The 17,759-nt window shown below is 43.7% G+C and overlaps 1 protein-coding gene across 1 annotated transcript in view; it reads right to left on the bottom strand.

Annotated features, from left to right (window-relative positions):
• The window catches only part of LOC147665634 (small G protein signaling modulator 1-like), a 518,897-nt gene that overhangs the window by 18,100 nt on the left and 483,038 nt on the right, over positions 1–17,759 (bottom strand). The window contains exon 13 of the mRNA XM_086949626.1: positions 157–339. Within this exon, the coding sequence (XP_086805752.1) occupies positions 157–339 (183 nt within the window). The remainder of the gene's footprint in view (positions 1–156; positions 340–17,759) is intronic.

The raw sequence follows: 17,759 nt of genomic DNA, 5'->3' as shown, positions 1-17,759 counted from the left end.
AAAGTCCAATGTGTCCTAGCCTCATAACTACACATTAGAGCTGGGCCGCGGATACAAGACAACAGGACAGAATTTTAACTCCCCCGCAGTGGCTGGCGGGAGTTATTTTCTCAGGTGAATCGCATAAGTCTGCTGCGCATGGTGTTCTTAACTCACCTCATTGCTGACAGTAGAGTCTCGGTGCATCATCCTCTGGATGTGGCTGTCCAAACTTGCCCCGGAAGAACATTTCAACAAGGCTGCCGCGTGAGACTCCTTCTCCCTCTGACGGACGATGGCCTCGCAGCCCAGCCACTCCGCCATGGTTTGTTCATAACAGGCACGAATTTGATCGTCCACCTAATATAGGACACAAGAGGAGCTTTACAATGTATTTTACCACCCTTGGATATTTACTTTTTTAAATGTCATTTATAAAACTATAAACTTAGGTCACAACAAACACATTTATGTAAATCTTTTCGTGGTGGTGTCTAATGCTGCATAAGCAAATTTTTAAATCGATTTTTACTAAAAATATATTCATTATAATTTTGCAGTGACATTATAGATTACAATCTGAATGTAACAAATTAGCACCAATATAGCTGAAGTTTCCATTTTAGAAGTCTGTCAGTGTCTATTTATTTAATCTCTACTCTGGGTACACATTTAACAAAAAACCTGGAAAACTAAATCAAGCACAGTTACTCCCTTTTTACACTCAGCTGTTTAAACAATCCCAGAATGCGTAGTTTATTTATGGCGCACAGTGCCTCATTACGAGTTTAACTGCATTTCACACCTAATCCGTCTCATCTCAGCCAGGGAATTGGAAGAGTGACCCTGAGTTGGGACATTCATTCATGCCCCACAGGGGACGGCAAAGCAGTTGCCAATTTACTTCCATGTGTGAAATTTGGTTGTTTTCCAAGAATATGTTTCGTTGGTTTCTACATAAGTGGCTACAGCTGCAGGAAGCAAGCGCGCGGGGACGCTGCGATATGCAGCACAAGTCGCCCAGTCGCCTCAGCCCCCACACAGGTGGTCGAAAAACACCGTGCAGAGGCTAAACACGCATCATTGCTCTGCATTTAGTATAGAGGCTAGTAACCGCTATAAAATGCACAGAAATGTTACGTGTTTAAAAATATTTTACTTGATGGTCCTCCAAATCAAATATCTCAGCATTTCCTGTATTTTTAAACACTGCGTCATTTACAGCTGTTATCACAGCTCTCCCAAGACGGGTGACCAACCGTCCGTAAATTTCACGGACCGTCCGTAATTGGGACCCGACGTCTGATGTCCGTGAGGATCCCTTTTACGGACGCCTTTTGTCCGTAATTTTGGCCTTCACAGGGAGCAGCACTGCTCCCTGTGAGAGGCCTAACCCCCCCCCCCCCCTCCACCCTTGATGGAGTGCCTAACGCTCCTCCTGGAGCACAAGAGCAGCCCCACCCGCCCATTGTCATTCTGTATGCCGGCTGGCTGATTGCCACATACAGAATGACAATGTGGCAGTCTGGGGTGCTAAGCATGTGGCGGGCTCCTCCTACCTTAGTGTACAGCAGGGCAATCTGTTAGAAATAAGGTAAAAAGCCCATGCTGCAACGTGAGAAACCTGTTAATTTAAAGAAGCCTAAAACAAGAAGGGGATATCGTTCTTTAACTGTCCCATCATTTTAGAGTGAGGTATTTTCAATATTATATTCAACAAAGCCCTGGTTATTGCTTTTTTATTTTAAGCACCTAACACCCATTGACTAAGCCAATAGTCCTGGCTTCTTGTTGGTGTAATGAGAGGCAACCCCCGCGTCTAGGGGAGGGGTGCCTTTAGTGGGATTTAGGGCTGAGGGAACAGTTTCGTTTCCCTGAAAGTGGGCAGGGGGAGGGATGCCTGAAATGCGGGTAAGAAGGAGGTGCATTGGCGGCCCCTCCCCTGTAGCTGATAAAATAGCCGGACTCTAGGGAGTAGCCCTCTTTGTCCTCTCACCGCTCGGAGTGGCCGGAAAGGCGCAGCGGGAACAGTTGCGTTTTTTCCCGGCGACTCTCAAAGGTGAGGGGGCCTCACGCATAGCGGAGGGATGGGGTGCAAGTTGGCCTACGGGCTATAAGAGAGCAGAGTGGGAGCCTCGAGTTCGGGCCCCAGGGGAAGCGATTTAATTGTAGAAATATATTTTCGCATATTTTGAGCAAGAATCATAAATATGCGGGGCGGGCTATAAGAGAGCGCTTCTTTCCGACCCGCGTGACGGGATGGGGTGCGAGTTGAGGTGAGGGGGCCTCACGCGTAGCGGAGGGATGGGATGCGAGTTGGCCTACGGGCTATAAGAGAGCAGAGTGGGAGCCTCGAGTTCGGGCCCCGGGGGAAGCGATTTAATTGTAGAGATATATTTTCACATATTTTGAGCAAGAATCATAAATATGTGGGGCGGGCTATAAGAGAGCGCTTCTTTCCGACCCGCGTGACGGGATGGGGTGCGAGTTGGTCTACGGGCGATAAGAGAGCGGAGTTCGAGTATTAGCGATGCAAAAAAAAAAAAAAGAGGAAGCGCGGTCGCGAGAAGCCCGGGGTATGATACCGCCAGACTTGGGCAACAGGATCGGTCCTCGGCAACATCTCGGATTCTGGGCGAATACCTTAATCTCCCTACCGAAATTATTGGGTTCGGATGTAAAGTAACTGGTACTCGGTAAAGCGCTCCGAGACACCGGGTCGAGTTTGCAGTATATGAATCAGAGGCAATTGAATGGGGACCGAAGAAATCAAACACTGGCGCCATTGAGTCACGTGGTAACAGTACCACCGTTCCTACTGGAAAGCAGAGTGGCGTAGTTTGTAGAGCAGTTGACTGTGGTATGGGAGACCTGGGTTCGCGCCTAAGGGCAGCGCAACAAGCAGTGACAGGCTGTCTGTGTGCATTCTCCTATTTCATCATGATAGGTTAATTTTATAAAACTGAAGAACGTTGTGAGGAAGAGGGAATGTAAATAGGAAACAACATAGACTTCAAGTATTAATTCGGAGGGGAGTGATAATGCTCACGAGCCGGGGAGGCACTGTTAGCGAGCAAAAATAAGTGCAAGCCTAGGGTGCGGGCCTTCCCAAAAATAAACAGGTAGGAAATGTATTCAATCAAGTAAATGTCTATATTTAAATGAACATTTTAAAAAGTATCATTCACAATTAGGTTCCCTTACAAGAACCTAAGTAAATCAATAACAAATTGTAGGATGTTCATAGAAAGTAGCGTAGTTTTAGAACTGGCTCTATTTGAAGGTATTAAGCAGTGTTTCCTACAAAAGTCCACTATAGGATGCGGGCCTTCGGGAGGTGGCCAATTATTTTCACGAGATTGGGATAGCGGGACTTTACCCGAAGGTGTCAGAGAGCTCCACAATAGAAACGGTAACAATGCAGGCCCTCGGCAAGGGGTCAATTATTTAGGCACGCGATGGTCTATAGCGCGGACATTACCCGAAGGTGTCAGAGCACTTCACAATAGAAACATGTACGGCATTTAGTAGACTGCGGCCACAAACGCCCTTAAGGAACTAAAACCCTTTCCAATCTTTAAGCGAGTTTCATGAGTTTGATGTAGTCAAATTGCACAATATGAACTGGGTAATGCAAATCTGAGCAGGGTCTTAAAGATGGTGTCTGGGGCATCGTCTTCTCCGGGGTTCGTGCCTCGGGTGGAAAGATATGTTTGGGTGGCGCGGGGGTGATCACGGTGCTCAGGAGACAGCATCTGCTTAAGCAGAGAAGATGTGGGCCGTTGGCTAAGCCGTCGAGTTTGCGGTTGGAAAGAGCATGGTTCGACGTCCACACCCTGCGATTCTGGCCAAATCTATTAAACTCCCGTAATTGAATGCGTAATGTAAATGCGGTGCTCATGTAAAGCGCACCTTTACTTGTAAGTCGAGTTCGGGCTATATAAATATGCGAAAGTAAAAGCAGTTGTGGGAAACAGAAAGTTTAAGCACGGTGCTCAGGAGATGCTCCCATTTATGGCTGCACAGTAAATGAGGCGGCGGTGGGGGGCCGCGGGGTCGGAGCCTCACGTCCACATCCTGTGATTGATTATGGGCAAATCACTTAAACTCCTGGATCGGAATGTGTAATGTAAATACGGTGCTCATGTAAAGCGCACCAATACTCGTAGGTCGAGTTTGTGCTATATAAATAGGCAAACATAAAATAAAGACACTTGTGGGGAACAGAAAGCGATATATCTGCTTTAGCAGGAGTGGTCAATGGATTACAGATGTACACGTTACTGTGGGCAATATGTGTAATGTAAATAGGGTGCTCATGTAAAGCGCACCAATACTTGTAGGTCGAGTTTGTGCTATATAAATGGGCAAACATAAAATAAAGACACTTGTGGGGAACGGAAAGCGATATATCTGCTTTAGCAGGAGTGGTCAATGGATTACAGATGTACACGTTACTGTGGGCAATATGTGTAATATAAATAGGGTGCTCATGTAAAGCGCACCAATACTTGTAGGTCAAGTTCGTGCTATATAAATAGGCAAACATACAATAAAGGAAAGCGATATATGTGCTTTTAGCAGGGGTGGTCAATGTATTACAGGTGTACACGATACTGTAGGTAATATTTGATACTCATGGCAGTCTGGTCAATGATACATTGGAAGCAATGCCCATAGCGTAGTGGTTCAAGCCAGGATTGCAGGAGTCTACAGTCCTCCGTTCAATTCCTACCATTGCCTAGGAGGGTGTTTTAAAAAAAAAAAAAAAACACACAAGGGCATGTTAAACACTGGCGGTGGTTAGGCAAAATTGTTTCATTTTCATTTTAGGTTCATTACTCAATGATTCTCGGTGGCAACAGATAGGAACTGGATCACCGTCTCTTTCTCACGGTTTCAGATTGATAGCCTGCAGGCAAATAAAATATTTTCATTCAAATAGCAAGGACAATAGGACATTTTTCGTTTCGGTCTCGAGGGTGGGGCTCCAAATGCTGGTGTCTACTATACCGCTCTGATTAGAACGTGCCCTAAGCTTCGTGGGCCTGCAGGGGGGGTACACCATAGGGGCCTGCAATAAATTACACACTGGACTTTCTGATAGAAGGTATGCACCAGACATGTCTGGGCCCACAAGGTATCTTGTCCTGGTCCTTTCGCGCTAGGTGCCAGCAACTGTAGAAGTTGGGGAGATGTGTTGGTGATTTATGTTTTTTCTGGGGTATTCCCAAGTGCGTGTGTTACATTTGACAGGATATGATGCCGATTGTGCAGTGGTTAAGACGGGTGGCTCTGGAAGCTGTGCTGATTGGTTCAATTCTGGACATATTCAAATGATGAGGGAGGGTATACCCATAAATAAAATAAATGCACATTTTGGCACAATGAATAAACATTACGATTTTCTTTAATCTTACTTTATTTATTTATTCGTACCGCTTTGGTTTCATGTGTCTGAACTGAGGGTATAACGCGTCATAGTTTAAAAGAACAAGTTATTTATTTATCTTTGCACAAATGAGCCTCGCTTTCAAAACACATTAAATAAAGCGACCGCTGATAGTTCACCTTGGCGGGGCTCAAAACACATTAAATAAAGCGACCGCTGATAGTTCACCTTGGCGGGGCTTCAGTGCGGGTACACTGGCGAAATTCTTTTGCAAATTGGTGCGGCTTTCAGTTGAGAGGCATTCAAGGTTATCAGCAAGCGTTGCCCAGGAAGCAGTGTCAATAGTGCAGCAGGCACAGGGGCAATAGGCCCTAAGGGGTGAGGTACCACGGCACTCCCACAGGGGATTCGCATGGGCGGAAAATCCGTTACGCTAGCGGATTATGCGGATTTTCGTTAAATTCTTAATCCGCGAGATCCGCGAATTTCCCGCAAAATCCGCAAATTCGCACGCAGCGGATTTTTTTTTCTTGGTGATACAATTTTGCTGCGTGCGGTGTAAGTTCGCAATTGCGAACTGGTACAAAACCCTCGCGAACTGGCAGAAATCTTGCTAAACTGGCAGAAATGCTTGTGAACACAAAAAAAGCATTCAGCAGGTTCAAAAGTTCAAACTCATCATTAGTAACCATTCCCTGTAGTGCTTCCTGACAAGGGCCCCTCCAGAGTTCAGTTGCTAGTTGCAACAATTATATGACCCTGCTCTGACCCTCACAGCAGGCTCATAGAATAGCTACAAGTAGGCCACAAAGGTCCTGGAAAAAAAATTGCACTGCAACAGAAAGCAAATTACAGATAAGGAAGCAGGTGCCAGACTGGAATTTTAAAACAGTGACACATTAATAAATCAACCCCAAATTAATTCATGTCAGTTGAAGCAGGCAGGTGTGCTTGCTTTTCCCCCCCATAATCTACAGTGATGATGAACCAGAGGGTGGCATTGATGCACCAGAGGATGGCATGGGTGAAACAGAGGGTGGCAGGGGTGAAACAGAGGGTTCTGGGAACCTGTGATGATGAACCAGACGTAGAAACAACATAATCGTGACCGTTGCGAGCCGACATGTAAGTTCGCAATTGCGAACTGGTACAAAACCCTCGTGAACTGGCAGAAATCCTTGCGAACACAAAAAAAATCCGCAAATTCGCGAGAATTCGCGTATTTTGTGGATTGCGAGTTCGCAAATTCGCAAAATTCGCGAACGCCAGATTCGCAAAATTCGCCCATGCTTAGACATACTCTAAGGAAGGGAAGGGTGGGGGACAGGTTACAGGTTTGCTCCATAGCACCCTCTCCTAGCCCATAGCTTAAATGGCACCATAAATAGCAATCCATCATCTGTATGAGAATACCTCAGTCTTATTAATTACTATATTATCCCTTGGCTCATTAATTAATTCCTTTCAAAATCAAGAATGGGTGGAGACACAGCTAGACTTGCTGACCTAGTACAGGCCTAATGCATGCAGAGAGATGCATAACTTCTCGGTGGGCATAAGAGCCTGGAATTCAGTCAGGAACTATTGCAATAAGTAACTTTCAGGGTTACGCGGAATTTAGAATAGGTGACATTATAGCCACTCTTGTCGAGTGAGTATAGGGGAGTACAAGGTTCAAGTCTCGGCTCTGGATACGCACATCATGTCTGAGGCTTAATGTATATATTGTATTCAGTCAAGCTTAAGGGCAAACCTCATAAGTCGCAGCGAAATAAATGCTTCTGTTTGTGTATTGCATATGTAAGCGTTCCACTTATTGATGAAGCGTTCCACTTATTGATGACTTGTTTCTCTCTTCCCTTATATGATCGTGGGAGGCGCATAACGCGGACTTGGCAGTAACATGTTTTCGAGACAGCGACTAGCAGTCCGTGTCACGTGTGGTCATTGGTTTATATGGGATATGCAAATGGGCTCAAGGTACATATAGCCAGTGTTGCCGTGGAGTGGCTTAGCCTAGATGCGATGCAAAGCCTCCCTCTTAACTGTTTACAAAGTCTATCAGGTGTCAGTTGGGTGGATGGTCCGGTTTGGTCATTATGTAGAGGGGGGTGGTTGAGTACCATTGCAGCTACACATTACTTAGTCAGGCAATGCTGGGGGAGCAGAGCCAGCGAAGTTTGGCTGTCCGATTTAGTATAAATTACGGGGCTGAGTTCTGTACCATTAACAATAGGGGACCCATGGATGTCAGTAGGTTGGTTAATATCGGGAACGTATTACCTCAGGTGTGTTGGTCAGCAAATGAAATGACGTACATTGGTTGGGATTAGCGTATTCCTTAACCTTTGCAAAGCATTCAGGTTATACGACCTGCCTTGAGAATGTTGCGTGAAGAGACCACTCATTTCATATCAGGGTCTGTCTTCTGGGGCAATCAAGAAAGTGCACAGAGGGAATTCATCTGATTTTGAGCGCTATGGCAGACCACAGCTGGTGTAGTTCGGAGTCAGGGGTTTCAGCGGTTGCCCCTCTTCTGTCTTTCGCTTTGGGCTTATAGGCAGTGGTGGTAAGTAGGGGGAGGCAGGCATGCTGGCTGGAGACTCGGTTATACACAGAGCTGGGCAAGGGTTCAACAAATCCGGAGATTTGGGAATGCAAAGGGCCATGGGAGTCAACCATAATTGTTTAGGTTGGGATGGGCAACATGTGGAGGACCTCGCAGCCCATTCGCAGAGTGCACTGGATAATGGTATGCCCATTTCAGATGTGTTGGTGATGCACTCAGGAGGTGAAAATAGGATTCCGGGGGGCAGGAGGGGAATGAAGAAGCCCCCTTTTCTCTACCTTCTCTTGGGTCAGGAGAGTATGGCTAGACACCACTATCTTGGGGTCAGAAGTGCTCACTCATAGAGTCTGGGTTGATGGTGTGTCTTTGGCTGTGGCAAACACATCGGTGAGAAAACTGAATCTAGAAGTAGTGAAATTATTGCGGGGTTCGCAAATTCATCTCAGTAGGCATCGTATGCTGCAAGCATGAAGCTTGATTCTGTATTGGGCGGAGGGATTGCAGCTGTCCAGGCAAGGATGAGAGCTGTTTTGTCCAAACTATACTGGGGGGCTATGGAATGGCATTAAAAAAGTATAGCCCAGAGCATCACAAATGGAAGGTGAAGTAGCTTGGGGGGAGGGCAAGAGCGCCAGTGGGCTACTTGCCCTGTGGCGGGGTCCCGGACAACAGGAAAAGGCCGGGGTTACTCTGTATGCGGAAACTGCCCGACCCTGCAACAGGGAGGCAGTCATTGGGGCTCTGAGCAGGCGGGAGAGGGGGCCGTCCTGCAGGTGGTCCTGGACTCTCCGGCTCTACCCCAGTAACCGGTGCTTGGATGAAGCAACATGTTATCTCATATGGATGAAGTGGTAAGGGGTTGGGTTGTGACCTGCTGGTACAACATGCCTCGAGGGGATCTACAGCTGAAGAATTGTAAATACATGATAACCTGTGGCACAGATGTATACTGCGCCTCCCTATGTTCGGTAATGGGATTTTGATGGTTAATAAAATTGGTCAAAAGTTGGAGGTTTTAACAACTAATAAAGATGGTGTTATTGACAAGTAATAAAGCTACGCAGTGAACACCAACATCGGGTAAGGTGTCTTTGTGGTGGGGGGAGTGTGGTGGACGAATGGCACTGATATCCCCACTATGAGAGGCAACCCCCGTGTCTAGGGGAGGGGTGCCTTTAGTGGGATTTAGTGCTGAGGGAACAGTTTCGTTTCCCTGAAAGTGGGCAGGGGGAGGGACGCCTGAAATGCGTGTAAGAAGGAGGTGCATTGGCGGCCCCTCCCCTGTAGCTGATAAAATAGCCGGACTCTAGGGAGTAGCCCTCTTTGTCCTCTCACCGCTCGGAGTGGCCGGAAAGGCGCAGCGGGAACAGTTGCCCACCCACCCATCCCTAAGTTTTAAAGGAGGTTTGGCGGGGTCCCGGACAACAGGAAAAGGCCGGGGGACCTCTGTATGCGGAAACTGCCCGACCCTGCAACAGGGAGGCAGTCATTGGGGCTCTGGGCAGGCGGGAGAGGGGGCTGTCCTGCAGGTGGTCCTGGACTCTCCGGCTCTACCCCAGTAGCCGGTGCTTGGATGAAGCAACATGTTATCTCATATGGATAAAGTGGTAAGGGGTTGGGTTGTGTCCTGCTGGTACAACACGCCTCGAGGGGATCTACAGCTGAAGAATTGTAAATACATGATAACCTGTGGCACAGATGTATACTTTTTTTTTTTTTTGTATTTTTTTATTAAACAAGCCGTAGGATAAACATTGGTACATTAAATACTTCATAATTAGACAAAAATTTCCAGACAATATACAAGAGACAAAAGTACACAAACTGCAATAACGTACGACTAAACGTTTTTCCTTTCATAAAGTGCTAAAACAAAGACGTAGTCAGATTGGAAATATAAAAACTATTGGTATGAAACAAACATCAAGATTGCAATACGGTTGATAAAGTGCTAGTGCAATGTGGTATGAAAGCCGCTAATTTAAAACAGCAATAATATTATTGTACATTTTTTTTTTTTAAGTGCTAGTGCAGTAACATGTAAAGTTGGCATATATAAAGAGACTAGTGCGTTAAGGTGGGTGGACCGACAATATATATCAGGAGGAGTATTATCATATTTCTTTAAAGTACAAATGCAAAATCGCACAACATTAACAAATAAATATATATATGATAAGGTACACAGACAACTGATATAAAATAGCAGATTAAATATATAGTTGAAATTCTTGAAAATGTAGAAGCAATACAATCTAAAAATTTGACTTAAATAAGACTATTAACTTCCTTTTATCGATTCAAGCATCTCAAAATATTTCCAGTTCCTTTCAAACCTTGCAATCGCTCCCACTCTACCTGCAAAGGCTCTCTCAAAGTTACATGTTCTTCTCATTTTATTAATCCATTTTAATTGGCATGGGGCTATCACAGATTTCCAATTTTGTAAGATCAAAGACCGTGCTACCGCCGTAGAGATAAAAATAAACACTTCTTCTGATTTGTTAAACCTGTTCCTTTCTTTACAGATACCGAAGAGGGCTACCTCTGCCTCTGGTAGTAGAATTTTCCCAATTGCCATCTCCAAGTCTGTAAAAATCCCCTTCCAAAAGGATTCTAACTTAGGACAGGAGAAGAAGATATGATACCAGCCACCCTGACCCCTTGTTTTACATCTGAAACATTTATTCTCGTATTCAGGGAATATTCTCTGCAAAGCCTCAGGGGTATAATATAACAACCAACGAGAAAAAAAGGACATACGTTTGTAATTAGCTGCTCGGAGTGCTTTGTTTCCTAAATGACATATAACTTCCCAGTCTTTATCTGTAAAAACACACTGGGTCATAAGGCTTATTTTTTCTAAGTGGCAAGCAGTTATAGGAGATGGTCCAGAGGGGAAAAGCTTTTTATACCAGAATCCAATACCCGTATGTTTCTCCCCATATAGAGCTGTTAACAAAACATTGGGTGTTGTATCTAGCCCTCCTATTTCTTTTTTTATAAAATTGACCAGTTGTATATATTCGAAAAACCTAATACGTCTAGGATGTGCTCTATCTATTACCGTTTGCCAGCCAATTACAGAATTTTGGATGAGTAGGTGCCTTATTTCCCCAAGTCCAGCAGATTCCCATTCGAGCAGGTGATTCAAAGATATCTGAAGACCCATCTTAGCACATTCTATCAGTTTCAAATAAATAGATCCATATGAACCATATTTTTTAAATAAAAGCCGTAATCTTGATGCATATCCTATCAGTGTCTTATATCTGGTTTTCTTAGGAAGCTTTGCAGTTTTTAAAAAGAAAAAAATTTGAGAGCCTGATTCCTCAAGCATTTTATCCCCAAAAAATTGTCTCTTGTCTGTCTATTCCTTAATAATCCCGCCACTATGTCAAAAAAAGCTGCTTCATAATATGTTTTAAAATGGGGCAGAGCGAGTCCACCTAGGTTTACTGAAAGTTGTACCACCGAGAGCTTAGCTCTTGAGGCCTTTTTATTCCAAATAAATCTTCTCATCATGGATTCAAGTTCATTAAAAAAGGCCATGTTAACTTTAATTGGGATATTGCTAAACAAGAATAAAAGCAAAGGCAGTACGTTCATCTTTACCAAAGCCACTCTGCCAATCAAAGACAAAGGCAACAGGTCCCATTGTTCAAGTAAGCTCTTGATTTTGTTCTTCGTTTTTAAATAATTTAAACGAAAAAGTTCTTTATACTCCCTGGTCACATAGATCCCTAGGTATCTTATTGGATCCCGTTTTTCTGCTTGGGGCTGAAGTTCTAGCGGAAGAAAATCTAAATTTGAGCATAAAACAAGAACTTCTGTTTTTTTTCTCATTGATCTTATAAACCCCAATCTTTTCATACTCCTTAAGATCTTTCATAAGATGAAGAATATTTTCTTTATCGGGAGCCATATATAAGATAATATCGTCTGCGAATAATTTTAGTTTTGACATTCCAACGATTGGGGGAGATATTGCTACATTATTCCTTAATTTTATTACTAGAGGTTCAATAAAAAAAGTAAAAAGCAAGGGGGACAAGGGGCACCCCTGTCTAGTGCCTCGATTTATTTTTATCTTCCCTGCTTGCCTAGCATTAATTATAACCTGGGCTGATGCCCCTTCATAAATATTCTGTAGCATATTAATAATTAGAGTAGGGAACCCAAAATAACCCAGGGAAGTAAATAAAACTGACCAGTTAACTAAATCAAACGCTTTTTCTGCATCAATCATTAAGATGCATGCAGGGATTGAGTTAATATTAAAAAAATCTAACGCCTGTATCAAATATTCTGTGTTAGCAGCCATATAACGACCGGCTATAAACCCCGTCTGGTCTTGATGTATTACCTCCTGGGCTGCGAACACAAATCTTTGAGCCCAGATTTTCATAAAGATCTTATAGTCCGAGTTCAACAGACTAATTGGTCTAAAGGAATTCACATCCTCGGGGTTCTTATCTTTCTTAACGAAACTAATAATTGTGGACTCTTTGAACTCTGAAGGAACCGTACCGCCAATTCGTATATAATTAAATAGATTTTTCAAGGGATCTTCTAGTTCCTTCAAAAACACCTTATAAAACTCAATTGGGAACCCATCTATACCTGAGGCTTTCGCTCCCGCTGTTTCCTTTATACCATTTTGTATTTCCAGGGAACTTATTTCGCTATTTATTTGATTATGCCTGGAAACAGAAGTTTTGGGTATATCCAGATTGTCAAAATATTCCCTGATTAGTGTTTCTTCCACTTGAATAGCTGGAGAATAAATTCTCTTATAATGATTAAGGAATATTTTCGCGATCCCCTCACTCCGAGTCTCTGTACCACCGAGGGGATCCTGAATTTTCAAAATAATAGAGGACTCTTGTTTTTTTCGGATCGAGTTAGCCAAAAGCTTCCCCATCAGTTGGCTATCTTCATATAGTTTTTGCTGGAAGGCCTTTGAGCTGTTTATCTCTTCCAGAATAAAGAAGTCCCTGAGCGATGCTTTGGCTTGTTCCCATTTATTAGGCATTTGATGCAGTTTTAATGCGTACTCTTTCTCAGCGATACACTGAAGGGTAGATATTTTTCCCTTACGGACATTTGCCTTGTTGCTGGAAAATGCTATAATCTGTCCTCGGGCTGCAGCTTTAAATGCGCCCCATACTGCAAAAGGCTCTGCTGAATCCTTATTAACCACAAAAAACTCTTTTATCCATTCTCTGAAGCTCTCTACCCATAATGTATTCTGTAAGAGGGTACGATCCAGCTGCCACCTAGGACGCACCTCCTCCATACCCTCCAGAATCAATTCAATTTCAATCCTCCCGTGATCTGAAAACGGATTACAACCTATCAATGCGTTCGAGATTTGAAACGATCTGGAGGATAGAAATAAGTCTATTCTGGAGGCTGTCTGAAATCTATTAGAATAACATGTGTAGTGTAGTGTAGTTCCTAGTTTCCCACTAGGCCCTGCGCATTGGAATAACATAAACAGTAGTATCGACGTGGAACTGCGGATATTCCAGGCCTCCACTGACTATGCTAAACTTAATTGGGTTGTGTTACCAACTAGCTCAGAGGTCACTGGAAACTTTCTTCTCTGCATAGGAAGTGATCAGCTTCCTTGGCACAGACAAGAAGGGATTCAGTTTTCCAACAACCGTGCAACATGACAACTTTGCTCCTCAGATCAAGAGTCAATCTCTAGGGTCGTGTGAAACAATAGACATAGATTTCACTCAGTCAGTCTAGTGCAGTTTACTTTCACGGTATGTAGAGAATAGAGAGACGGGCGTGTATCAATAAAGGGTAACATTTATTGAACAGTCTTTCTTCTCGTACAAGAGAAATGTATTGCCACAATTGCAATAACTGTTATTATAAAAAGTACGTACAGTAAGATAAGTATTGCGAAATAGAACTGTAAAAGCATTGATATGGTTTCTTAGCCATACAATGGTTTAAAAGTAATAAAACATATATACAGTCATATATACATTAGGCTAACATACTCAACTGGTGCTTCTAACTAAGCCTACCCCAGTGTGCCTGACCTAAGCCTAACACGTGAAAAGGGGAGTAAGTAAGTAGCTTAAGTTAAGTTGGTTTTGCCAAGGTTTGTTTCAAGAATTCTCATCTAAGGGTTTAGTCAACACCATACCTCTGAATAGAATGATGGAGGATTGGTATCTCCTTCAGGGGTCTCTCTCGATATCCCAGTCACCCGCGAGGGTAAACCGGAAGCGCCGGGACTGGATTTCTCTGCACGAGAAAGGCAGCGGCTTCTCTTCAGCGCATCGAGGAAGGAGGCGGGGGACAGCGTCCGCGGGCAGCTGGGCTGGATGTCTTCGCAGAGGACGGCTGTTTCAGCTCCTTAAGCGTACTGCACCATAGTTCGCGCTGTAGCGGCGATAATGGTAATCAGCAGCTTCACCACCACAGGATAGCAGGCTGCAGCGACAGAGTGCTAGTTTTTACCAACACGGGGTCATGCAGGCAGCTGGCATCAGCAACAGGTTCTCGCTCTCATTGCTTAAGGCAACGTTGGTAATATTTATACCTGACAGGTGCCGGGTTTGACGCAAGTTTGCTGGACATAAGACGTCAATTAAAGATGTCACTAGGAAGTGATAGTTATCAGTTGCTCATTAGAGTTCCATTACTAATCAAAACATAGCAAGCGGGGATTTCCAGGTTTGCTAAGTTTTTATCTTGTTGAAGAACTCGGAGTGTTATCTAGGAATATCAGATAGTGACTGCTGCTCTGTCATTGCACTAATTGGTCGCAAAGGAAGTAGCAGGGAGTCATGCTGGAATGTGGCTCTGTTCGTGTGAGGCCAGAGATGACTTTTCAGAAAATCGCACTTGAACGGTTATGCCAATATAGGGAATAAATGGATTTATAGCCGAATAGGGGCATAAGGTCACAGTATCGATCAGGAACCTAGATTAACACGCAACAGTAGTACTCAGTGTTGGGATTCAGTGAGCGCCAAGAGTCCCGCAGTTGGTATTCTGCCATAAAGGCCTCTAGCACCCTTTTCGTTTTTGGTTTTGTTTCTTATTCTTGTTAGAGGTATCCTTCTTTAAATCCTGAATGTAATTTAAATCACCCCCTATTATAATTTGCCCCGGAGTACCCCTTAACATTTCACTAATTTCAGTCAGGGCCGTGGTGTCATCTAAGATTGGGCCGTAGTAATTTATAAGGTTGAATGTCTTTCCCAGCAGTTTTACTACCACCCAAAGCCATCTACCTTTAGAATCTCTTTGCACCAGATGTATACTGCGCCTCCCTATGTTCGGTAATGGGATTTTGATGGTTAATAAAATTGGTCAAAAGTTGGAGGTTTTAACAACTAATAAAGATGGTGTTATTGACAAGTAATAAAGCTACGTAGTGAACACCAAGATCCGGCAAGGTGTCTTTGTGGTGGGGGGAGTGTGGTGGACAAATGGCACTGATATCCCCACTATGGTACTTGCTGTATTATACATCTGGATGCAATGGCAGAAGCAACATAATACCATTCGGGCGGAACACTATGCTAAGCACAGATTTTTTGCCTAGGTGTTTTAAACCACGCCCTTAATTACACCGAACACACTCTTTGAAGAGACCCCCACGTTTTTTACACCACATAAAGCCTTGGAAACAACACCATGTCACAGTCACCTCACATCCTGGCACTGTGCATCATGCATGACTCATGACTTCTACATTTTCAGATTGCCTATGTGCAGGGGCATAGTGAACCCTCCCCCACCCCTTGCTTTAGGAGCTACAGCAAGGTGAAGTTCTTGATGGGCCTCTTCTGTTTTCGACTCTGCAGACAAAGGCTCAGCTCATAATGTGAAAATGTGGGAAAGTAAATAAGTAAAGGAATGTGCGATTGGCTGGATGGATTACTGAAAGGATGAATGGATAGATAATGAAAGAAAGGATGGATGGATGAGTGGAAGTATGGATGAGAGAAAAGGTAAATAGATGGATGTATGGGTGGAAGGGTAGATGATGGGCAGGTGAATGGGTGTATGGATGAGTAAGTGAATGGATAGCTGGATGGGTGAAAGGGTAAATGGCTGGATGGGTAAGTTAATAGATGGATGGGTGGAAGAGTGGATGGATGACTGTATTGATGGATGGGGTGAAGGGGTGGGTAGATGAATGATGGAAGAGTGAAAGGGTGGATGAAGGGATGGATGAGTGAAATTATGGATGGAAGGATATATGGTGGATAGGTTTGCAAATGGTTAAATATGTCTGGATATAGATGGGCACACAGATAAAAGGACAGAATGAATGGTGAAAGACTGAATGATGGATGAAAGAATGATTACACCTTGCAGCACCCATTATCTTAAGTAACATTTCCTATACAATGACTTTCACATTAATATGAGTCATTGTCTCTATATAATGTGTGTGTGATGTAACATACTCCGACACCCTGCCCTACATACTTGGAATGAGTAACACTATAAAATAAATTAAATACACATGAGAGGGGGTTTAAGTGAAGATGAGGGGCACCAATGGAGGGTGGTAGCAAGGCTGGACCGGGCATTGGGTGTTTCACTGGGAGGCGGAAAGGGGGGTAGAGCTGTTTTGTTACTGGGGGCTGGCAATGCAAAGCTTCTTGTATATCCAGTAGTTTCCAATCAACAATAAAAGCGGCCTCACTTATATTCAGGTGTTGTTCACCATTGTCTGGTGACTTAAGTACCTGCTGGAGCAAGATGCAAATTTTGAATCGTCTAAGGTAGCAAGCTGCAGCCATACTGAAAAACCGTGACCTGCACGGTTGTCTCAACCTAATGTAAACTTATTTTGACTTGTACTTAGGTGGTTGTCTATTTACTTACTTATTTACTATTGCGCTACCACCTCTGACGTGTCTGTAAAACGTAACATTTGTCCCGAAGTTTTGTCCTGAATTTTGACCCTTTGTCCTGAATTTTTGTCCTGAATTTTGTCCCTTTGTCCTGAATTTTTACACTCACAGTCCTGAATTTGCACCTATGCCAGTTGGTCACCCTAACAAGTCCCATAAAATCATTACTGAGGAGTCAAACATGGTCCCTGACAACACGGGCAGTTGGGAAGGAAATAAAGACGGCACCCACAAAAACTTATGATTTCCATTGAACTTTATTTACGGTGTTTTTCGTTGTATATGGACATCTATAATAAAGCATTATTGTGCAAATGTACAATACACAAAAATACTCATCAAGAGGATCAGGGAATACAAAATAAACCTGCAACTGGTTAAATTAAATATTGTGTCTTTATACGAAATTAATGTAGCCTTTTCCATTTATTTTAGGCAGGCAAAAGTAGGAAAAGCCAAAGGGAATACCGTTTTGTGCCCCACTCATGCGGTTATTTGAGGACATCTCCTCAGCAACCATGTAACTATTCCAACGTATTGGAGAGGTCAAAATGGGTTTCCAACCCTCTCCCCTCATTGTAGTGCATCTGTTTAGGTGTTGCCTACGCAGCGCGCATGCGCTGCATAAGAAAAATACCTTTAGCTATTGATTCCCCTTTTCTGCCAAAAATGTGCACGTGTTGCATGAGGTTAGTAATGTACAGATGGTTCCTGCTCGCTCCCGCAAGGGAACCAGGTGCAGGCCCCCTCCTCCTCTCCTAGTCTTTTAAATTTTTTTTACTTTTAGCGCGAGGCACGTGCTTGTTATTTTAACGCTACCCTCTTGTGGGAAAAGTAATTCTAGGCTTGGAGCGAAATCAACTTGTTTTTTTCTGGTGCTAGTGGACACAAAGTCAAGTGAAACTATAGAAATGTG

This window comes from Lissotriton vulgaris, unplaced genomic scaffold (assembly GCF_964263255.1).
Source record: "Lissotriton vulgaris unplaced genomic scaffold, aLisVul1.2 SCAFFOLD_1463, whole genome shotgun sequence".
NCBI lineage: Eukaryota > Metazoa > Chordata > Amphibia > Caudata > Salamandridae > Lissotriton > Lissotriton vulgaris.
This window is presented reverse-complemented; position numbering and strand designations above follow the sequence as displayed.